The sequence below is a fragment of the Ylistrum balloti genome, unplaced genomic scaffold, assembly GCF_031769215.1.
Source record: "Ylistrum balloti isolate Yb309-2 unplaced genomic scaffold, AGI_CSIRO_Ybal_v1 Utg371804, whole genome shotgun sequence".
NCBI classification, from domain to species: Eukaryota; Metazoa; Mollusca; class Bivalvia; order Pectinida; family Pectinidae; genus Ylistrum; species Ylistrum balloti.
In genome coordinates this window covers 50298-60940 of record NW_026782900.1, presented here as the reverse complement: position 1 = coordinate 60940, position 10643 = coordinate 50298, and the positions used below count along the sequence as shown (strand labels likewise).

General features: G+C 32.8%; 1 protein-coding gene across 1 annotated transcript; it reads left to right on the top strand.

Annotated features, from left to right (window-relative positions):
* The first annotated feature begins 2930 nt into the window (after positions 1-2930).
* Positions 2931-9908, top strand: LOC132563624 (transcription cofactor vestigial-like protein 2). The gene is made up of 4 exons (XM_060228364.1): positions 2931-3065; positions 3749-4037; positions 6293-6709; positions 9174-9908. The coding sequence occupies exons 1-4, from the start codon at positions 2991-2993 to the stop codon at positions 9218-9220; spliced, it is 828 nt and encodes a 275-aa protein (XP_060084347.1). The 5' UTR covers positions 2931-2990; the 3' UTR covers positions 9221-9908.
* Positions 9909-10643: the final 735 nt, after the last annotated feature.

The following is a 10643-nucleotide window of genomic DNA, read 5'->3' as shown; positions in this document are numbered from 1 at the left end:
ATAGACGTGTTGGTTGAAAATCACTCGTAAGCATTATCGAATGACAAGTCACGATTAAAGGACCGTGTGTACAACATCTCTGTTTAATGACTGTTAAGAAAAGCACCCATCATCTGGTACATTTGGCAACAATCACACTGCTACTCCTTTCCGAGTTTGTAACGAGACATCGTTTCGAACTAGATTTGCAGCCAACATATCATTAATGATGAATACGACATTTATCTCTCCAGATTAATGAAGAATTAGACATTTGCAAGTCAAGACTGATGAAGAGTAAGGCATTCACCTATCCAGGTTGATGAAGAATAAGACGGTCATCTATTCAGGTTGATGAAGAATAAGACATTCACCTATTCAGGTTGATGAAGAATCAGACATTCACCTATCCAGGTTGATGAAGAATAAGACATTCATCTATTCAGGTTGATGAAGAATAAGACATTCATCTATTCAGGTTGATGAAGAATAAGACATTCATCTATTCAGGTTGATGAAGAATAAGACATTCATCTATTCAGGTTGATGAAGAATAAGACGGTTAATATGTTAATGGTTTCTTTTATCGTGTTTTTGTATTTGTTAAATAGATTTTAAGTATGAACGAATACTTTTGTATACAATCCGATATCTTGCTTACTATTCGTTGACACTCAAACAATAGAACGTCCATTATTAGTTATCAGATATACGATATTTCGGACCCATAGTAAACACGTAAGTGAATAAAACCTTTAAATACATTATTAGTTGCAGTGTTGTAAAAATTGAATTGAAATGTTTTAAATGTATCAAAAATAAGACCCTTTTATGAAGACCTTTATGAAAACAAATTTCGATACTTTATAGTGGAAATGCCCGTGGGACCAGAGTGACGAGGAGATGTCATCAGTAGATGATGGACAGTCCTACCGCCTGATGTACATATTAACGGCGGGTTCTTTCTTCGGGACAACATGATCCCTACACTAATATCAAACTGGGTTCCCTAATTGGCTTGACATTTTATAGTTGTTCGTTTCACTACCAAAAGTCTGTTGACGAATTCTTTATGGTCTAGACTACAAACGAGGCACCCTTCAAGGAAACTCGCATTTCATTAAGGATTTTGATTTTTCTGCTGACCGTTGATTTGACAAAATTGCTGTAGCATGTTTAAAAAAAGTCATGATTATTCTTGTGTATCAAAATTGTTGTGATATTTAGAAAATATATCCAGACTGGTTAAATATGAATTCGTAAATAACCTTTCACAGACCTCTCTCTAAAACACACATAAAAGGATACGATTACTTGGGACCTCCGGGTTTGAGCTACACGTGTACCTACCATACCACTCCGTGCGCTCTCAAATACGCATGCATATCATTTCGATGAAATTCACAAGGGGTTTTAATTAAAGAAATTAGGTGGACCTGTTATTTGTTACAGAAAGTTAAATATGTAAGTTGGGAATATGTAGCAAAATCGTTGGCTTAAAGGGTGAAAATGTATTATATAACGTTAATCAATTGTAGAGTGGTTTATAAGCTGTATGCAACATGCAGTAAGAGTTACTTAATCAAAGATTCTTAATTCCGACATAAACAGGCCGGAAATAAAATTCTCAATTAATTGTACATTTTTAAACGGTTACCGTATCCAGTAATTGATTATAGCAATAGGTCATCTGTTCCGAATGTTCTAGTTTCTCATACACCGCGATTAACGGCTAAATCTAATTGGTTGTAAACACCTTGATCTGAAAATTTCATCGGTTTGATTATAAAATAAAAAAAAATACGTTATTGAATTCGATAGAGGTATGGTAATGCAAGCATAAAGCATATCTTTTATTATTTTATACGAGTAAGATATTCATTAAGTGTGACCTGTAATGAATATATCAAAAGGTTTTTGGCTTAACAAGCTTTAGAATAGATTTACCGTGATATCAGACGGTGTTCAACATGAATTGCTTTGCTCATCCATTTACTTATCATTATGCCTATTCTCAAGTTGGCATTAGATACGATCATTAAAAAGAATACTTTCCAAATTACATCGGTAAAAGGAAAATGGGGTGTATATATGCCTACCTCAATTCCATTTTGTATGCTATTTGGATATGTCATCGATTTGATTTATTTTTTTTAGATAATTAATATCATAACTGTGAAATGCATAATCCATCAGCGCCCTGTACTATGTCTAAGTGAATTATCTATATATCTTATATTATATGTGATAAATGTAGAAATAACGACAGTACGGACACGTGAATCGTATATATTCTAATAAGTGATATCGGGTGTATGGTCCAATGTTTGTACTGGATCCTACCAAAAAAATGTTCGTTGGATGCGTATTACTGGAATAGATGTATGATCAATTAAATGAATTGTCAAATTTTCGCGGCAATCTGCACCTTTATCAAGACACAAATATTACATAATTTACCACACATACACAGGATATAAAATAAATACTAGCTATAAAGTAAATTCGAGAGTGGTAGTGTAAATTTAGGTGTCTCGATAATCCCTTCGGCTGATGGACGCCGAAGGCCCTTTCATAAAAGACCAAAAACATCCCAAGTTGTTGTATGGAAGATGGTGATCAAAATATACATAATGTTTAATATATATTTTAATTTAAAATTACGTATTTCGTCAGCAGCTATCTTATCAGTATATACCTAAATCCATGTTTACGTCTAATATAACGACGGGAAGGCTGCCTTCACCACGGGTATATAGCAGATTACCATCACATCGTAGTGGGCGGTTACAGGTAGGCGTGGCAAAGGTTGTCAGTTTCTTGTCAATAACTTACTTGATGAGAAGTCGTATGTGTTGCCTTGGTGATGATGCGAACGCGTGGATAGCATAGCGAAATCTGTTGAAACTTACATAGCTATTTACTCAGTATCTCTAAAGAAAACAATGCTTGTTGGTTTGTGTTTAGGACAAACTCTTGGATAAATCTACGTATATTTCCAAGGAGAAGTCATGAGTTGTACTGATCTAATGTATCAGTTTTATCCGCCGTATTTCTCTCATAAAACGACACCTTCTGAAAATGGGGTGAGTGATATTCTTTCTATAACATTTCTTTATTTCTACTGGGAAAAAACAACAGGAAATCTCTGAGGAATTGTTGAAATGTAATTAACAAAATATTTGTAAAGGAAGAATCTATATATAGTTGACATTCTTTACCTAGCCGAAAGACATTGCTGAAGGGACTAAGATGCTTTCGTTCCACAGATACACATTACAAATAACACAGAAACAAGTTTAAGATGATAAAAAGCAGAAACAACTGGTTTCCAATCGTGATCAGACTTCAGGGTAATATATATAAACCGGACACTTCGGGTCGAATGTCTTATGAAAGACTGTTGAGCTGTGCAGAGGATATCATGTAACCGGTTTTATATAATTTTTTCTAGATTATTATTTCCACGCTTTACAAAAAGGAATTTTGTAAGTTTTGATTGAACAGACAGATACGTAATAATTAATTTGAAATAATTTTATTCCATGAAAAAGCATTCAAAACGCTTTCTTCTGAAAGGAAACAGAACGGAAACACAATACATGAGAGGTAAAAATGTTGTAATATTTTACAGAAGACGGTTTGAACTTGATAACATAATTAACTGCATTTGTGTGATGATTTCATTTTTGTTCCATTTCAACATCTTTGTTCAAATCTATAATTTGGTACACTGCTTGTCATGTTTTGCTAAATGTGTTTTTTTTAGAAACTTCCAAACCCAGTACCGTACGAAAGTCAACATGCAGCTCCAGGGAGTTATTGCTGTCCTGGAGATGTACGACACACTAAATTAAGGGAAACGGACCCAACTTCGGATCTAACAGATCCGGATTCACAGCCCAAAGGGTCTCAGTATTTGAACGCTAATTGTGTTTTGTTGACCTACTTCAATGGTGACACAGCTACAAATGTTGATGAACATTTTTCGAGAGCTCTTAGTCAGCCAAGTAGTTTTACACTGGAAAAAAATGGTTCCCAGAACCTTCGACGGTCTGGTAGGTGTTCTTTTATTTTATTTTGTATTTGTCAGATAATCAATGATATAACTGAATATGTAAATTCTACGTTACCAGGACACTGGACAGTATCGTTTTCATACTCTTTAATTATAAGAGCAAGGTACGGTGTGATTGTTAATTTTTAATACAATTACATATTGTAAAAGTTTAACCATATGTCTAACAACGAAAACAAATGTTTGCAAAGAGGATACTCGGTACTTGTATAACTTTGAATTTTAATAAGAAAGATATATAAGGTTCTTCACCTGTATTATATTATGATAAGCTTGGTTATCGCTACCATGTAATAATATTTGCAATATTATCATAATTATCAAAGGTTATGATACCACCAGGACAAGGTAATTGGCGATAAAAATGGTAGGATAAGTTCAGGATTTAAATTGCAAAAATACGTTAAGCTCGCATTTAACAAAATATCTCCAAATGTCTTTATTATGTACTGGAAGATAAAATTACCTAGATGATATACCTTACCGGGTAGGCATTTCGAAATGAAGAAGCTGCTTTTTCTATGTACTAAATGCTTTGTGATCATCATGTGATTTTATATATCTAGGCCATCTGATCGCACACAGGTTCGTCCATTGGTATGCAATTATTTCGTTCATTCAGATTAAACATATTCTCAATAACAAAAAGGAAAAATAAGACATTTTCGAATGATGGCCTTAAATGTCATTCAGTTTATATGAACTACGGATATAGGATATTAAACCCTCACATAATATGTTTTGATAAAGTGAAGTTCAAAGATTCTAGAAGTTTGCATGTCCAAGAGTGTAAAATGTAATGGTATTTATCATACTTGAATGTGCATTACTATAAGTGTTTTAGCAATGAGCGAGTGCTTGTATCGTGTCTCTTCTTGTCTTGATATTTATATTTCTGAATATGTAGATACGAATATGGCATTTATTCTTTAATAACCAAAAAGAAATTAACTTTGTTAACATATATTCATATATGCAATATAAATTAAACGATTATTTTTTTTTCTGAATGTGATCTCTACAGTACTTTAAATAAAAATGACGACTTTGTTACATTGATTAATGCAATTATAATTATTCCTAAAAAACATGTTTCTCTTTAGAATCGTTAAGAAAGTACTTAAAATATCTGTGGCGAGAAATTAGAACCTCTATTCAAACTTAAGTGGTTTACTTAAATCTTGAATCTTAGTCCGGAATTATTATAGTTTAAATCATTTCCATTTAGAACTATACCATACATTTTCTTCAGATGAGAAAAGTTGTTGAAGAGTGTCACGTGACAAGCGGAGTAATATGCTGGGTAATTTGTTCCGACACTGATAAATTGGTGCCGGAGTAAGATAAACAGTTGTACCGCGATTTGTCAAAATTGGAAGGAGCCTTATTGCTGTACGGTGTTGATTTAGTCCGTGTCAGGACGGGACTCCCATAACCGTATTTTAACAGCTGCTTGTTTGTGAAATAATTAGCACTTTATTGGTTCAGATAAGCAGCAATATATTATCTGCGGTTAATTGCTTCGCCACATTGAAAATACGATGACAATATTATTTAACATTGATAATTGTTTTTCATTAAATGGAAAACGATATTTCACAAGTCTTCAAGTTTCAGTTATCGGGCATAAATACGATACATTTTTTACTATTCAGATTGACTGACACTACAACGCCATATTTACCTTTTCCCTGTATTTCCTGTATAACAATAAAAACAGCTTTACTTATGCTGTTTATATTTATCTATATCGTTTGCGTTTTGACTCTATTCCTAATAAAATGCGCGTTTATAATACTGATATTATAATTATAACTGTAGATGTTATTTGTCTTTGAATGTTATTTACTAACAACAATATATACATGATTTTTTATCTTAATTGTAGATATTATATTTTTATCGCCGGCAACCATAAACAATATAGTTTTATTTATTGTATAGCTACCGATTTGTCATAGCTGTCGTAGTTGCATATTGTTTTTTTATCCGATTTATTTCGGTGACACATAACCCTATGGTAATTCTTCATACATCAATTTATCATTATTCTGCGTCTTATTGGTGTTTTAAGAAGTACGGTGGTATTTTTTTTCAAAGTGTCATATTTCGTGGACATTCAAATCGTATGTTTATGTGACAATTATCATATTAAATCACAGAAGTACGAACGTTTATTCAAAGTAGACGTAAAATGTTAAACACTACATGTTTTTTATTTATGATTATTTCTAGAGACCCCCTTGATGTGTCAACGGAAACTTCCACCTTCCTTCTGGAACAGTGCCTACCAACCTCCTAAATCAACATTCGCGCCGGGAAGTAGTGCGGACTACACACGGGATTATTTGACATCACCATGGTACACACTGTCCAATAACTGGCCATATCATTTCGCCGCATCACAATCTTACTCAAACACACCTGACTTTGCTCGTTCCTTTCCATATTCCTCTTTTGACTCAGCCAGTAAGCTTGGCCCATCATATCAATCATTAATGCTAAGGAGTGGATTTGACTCGAGAAATTCAAAATATGAAATGTCCAAACTTTCAGACTCTTTACAAGGCGCCGGAAGTTATTACGCCTCATTGCAAAGATTTGGTGCGGATTTATCTTCCAATATGAACTACGATTCGTCAGCGACATCATGTAAGTACATATGTGTATTTTATATACTTTGTTTTGATAAAGCTATAAAGAGAGAAATATAGAATTATCTTAATAGTAACCTGTTAATCGCAATATCAAAACGACAGCTTACACTATAATTACTCCTGAAAAGTTTAGATAATTTTAACTTGTTTGTTTTGATGTCATTAACATTTGTCTATGTGACTGTAGCTCATGCGAAGCTGACTATAAAGAAGTGTGAAAAGTGAAATACGAATTAATATTTAACCGATGTTTTTTTTACACAAAAGAAAGAAACGCGAATAAAAAAACCCAATGTTTCTAGGATGTTCAAGTTGTGAAATAATCCTGGTTAATGATTGTTGAATAAAATAACAGAAAATTTTAAAGCAAATATCAGTTAAATAAAGTAACATCAAATTCTATTTTTTTTCAAAATCATTATTTCCTGCGTCGATTAAACCAACGGAAGAAATTAATATTGTTTTTCTAAAAAAAATCTGATCCTTCCTCGTTTCATAATAAAACAGAAGAAAATATTAATCGATAAAAAGTATGGTTATGTTCGTTTTACTGTCAATACTACTTAATAAAGAATAAACGTAATAAAATATCATCAAGAATGGTGCAAGAACTCCTTTCAATACCAATTCAGATAACACATAGTAATGATAGTTAAGAATCTCTATAACTAGGTTCTGTATCTCAATTAGTGTATTTCTCACCGCCGGCACATTATCTATTCTATGTATGAATTCCTATTATTTGTAAAAACGCGCGCATATATGTTTTTGATTTGTTGTATTTTATAGGGTGGTAGGTTAAAAGTCTTTTGAACCAGAACTACTAATTATAAGAGTGAAACAGCAGAAACAATGAAAATGCCAATAGCTGTTATTGCTTTCCACCAGTGTGATAAATATTACTTTATACTAAAATGCCAAACAACAAGAAACAAATATTTACATTACATTTAAGAAAATGCATTTTGTCAAAATTACCTTAATTAAGGTTTTCAATGACTTTTGTCTTATTGGTTCTTAAACTCCTTCTTGTTAAGCAAACATGCATGCTTTACACAATAAATAATATTTAGGAAAAAGGTGTATTTTTGATATAGAATAAGAAGAGTCGGGATATTCTTTGTTGTAATATCTATCTATAGTAAAACATGTCTTACCTATCTCTATATAAAATCGATGTCTGAGCTTCCCCTCCATATCAGAAAACAATGTATCATACCTAAGTATCAACTCTACCATCATAAAACGATACAAACATGAATAAACGAAAGACTGTGGCATGATACTCAGAAAATCTAAAATATATGTCTAATTTACACCTTAAGATATTTTATATATTATCTAATCTTATGTACGTAAAAGATAAAAAAATCTAGTTGGAGTAGGATCTTTTATTCGAAGGTCGAGCGGATGCGGTTTTATAAAATGATATGCAACTCTTCATAATCAAAATATTCGGAATGAATAACTGCTAAAATAGCATGCAACATAACACATGAAGACACGTCTAAACGTCATTTGTCAATGATTTATAGGAAGCAATCACCAGGTTTTATTCCAATCTACCGAAGCAAGCGATGCACCCGTTTGGTGTGATAAGCGAGACCTTTCGTAGCCCGATACACTCCCGATAAGATACGACTGGGGGATTATAATACCCAATAGCCCAGGCGCTATTATAGTTTATTTGCCGAAACGAAAGTTGTTGAGCAGATTGGTGTCGGCGTGATTTGTTGTTATAATCAGATACATGCTTCTCCTAGATCGGCAAGTCTCCAAAGGGGGATCTGTGTTGATCTACAGGTCAAATGAGAAATTCATATTTACATATTCTTAAATTATCCTCAATAGGACTTATACGCTGATGTAAATGATATCGCTGGAAACATTTTACTTGTAGATAGGTATTGTAATATTTAGCTATGAATCCTTAATATTTACTAAATATTATATAATGATTGTGTAACATACATGAATATGTTTATCGACATGTCTACACGGGATGATACCTAAATTTGTCATTCAATAACATTTAACTACAAGTATTAATGTGATGTGTCATTCCTTAAATTATATTGATGTTTTCCTATTGTTTAGAATTGAACATTCCCAATTCAACTGTATATAACAGCCGTCACGTGTTTGCATTTAACATTAAACTACTTTCCAGGATAGAAGTTAAAGATCTCCACGATGATATAATATATAACGTATAATGATCCAAAATACTAGAATGGGCATTTAGGCAGCCAACAATAACATGTTTATACCATCTGTATATACACACTTTCATAAACGTGTGTTGTGACTTGAAGCTTGCTGTCCGGTTGTAAAAAGGTTGGGATGTTAAATGTTTTGCGATAATCACGTTCCAGATATGTTGGCGATTTTGGATGATTTCGGAGAGTTTATATTGATGGCCAATAACTACATGGTGATAATCGGTTCTTCTGTTTCAGCATTGGACTATCCATTACAGAGCATGAGGAAGGAGATTTGTTGGTAACTCATCTCATCATTGTTAAGTGCTGTTTACGTCAGAAACATCATTGGCGTGTTGTCAATCACTTATCATAACAGGCTGGTGACAATACGCGTAATGATATGGATAGCAACGACCATGTGTGATGGTTGAGCATGCAAATCCGGAAAACTGGAACTACACAAAGAAGCACTTTTACTGATATCCGGAAAGTGGGAATCCCTGGACAAGCACTTCTATGTCATCCTATAGGGAACCAAACAAACATACAATGATCGTGAAAGTGAAACTAGCATTCTCTGTTATTTGGGATCCGTAACAATATACATCATGTACATGGATGTAAATATGTGATTGAGCATGAATAAAAACTACACAACGTAATTAAAGCAAGATATGGTAAGGCCGATATGGAAAATACATCGAGTAGATGTTTTTGCAAATTAAAGATGCAAAATTGTCTTCTTAGATATTTAATCCGAAATATCGAATGACATCATGAGTTCATTAATGGTCTTAATGGTCAGTGATAGACTTTTGATGTTGAGTATATTTTCTGTGATGGACATACTCACAATAGGAATTGTTGCACCAAGGTTGAGTCAAGAAATGGACACCTATATGAAAGAGATATCCGATTTAATGATCTGTATATATTTCAAAGAGAATATTGTCTGATTATTTTGTCAATAAAATGAATAAAACAAAAGTATTTTGATCGTTGTTTAAAATATCTCACATGTGAGATGAAATCTCACAAATTACAAATTTGTAATTGTAAAAAATATAACACGGAATGAAACGAGAAAAGTTCAAAGAGAACGGCAAATATTTATTTTTACGCATTTAATACAAAAGAGATCATACGGTGTTTGATGAGCATATCTATCGGGAACGTAAGTGGTTTGATAAGCTATAGAAAGCAAAAGCCAAAATATGCGTTAATCGACTGATGTAAAATATAATTTCTTGGAGCTCAATTTCCGCAGTTTTTCAAAAATTACTTTTTCGTGTGCTCTTGATTTCGTGAATAACGAGTCCCCACCAAGTCAACGAAAATAAATAATCCATGAAATTTAAAGATTTAACTGAAGCCGTGAAACGGTAAAACGATATAAATTATTCCACAAAATGTTTGATTTTTTTACATAGCGTGATTGCAGAACACGGATTTTTGGTGTTGTCAATTCTTATCCAAACAGTGTGTGAAAACGTAGGGTGTTAAAACAAATAGGAAAAAACACGACTGATTAGGAGTATCAATAGATCATGTATATATGAAAGAAATGCTTCGAACTATCAACACGAAATCAGCTTGTTGCTCTCTGATTATTAGTTAGTTTTTCAAATGAGGTTTTGATGATACCATGCTATCCTATAAAATTGTTGACTCCATTCTTAAGTTTTATAGTTTTTCTTCTTTAAGCCGAGAATGTATTTAAAAATG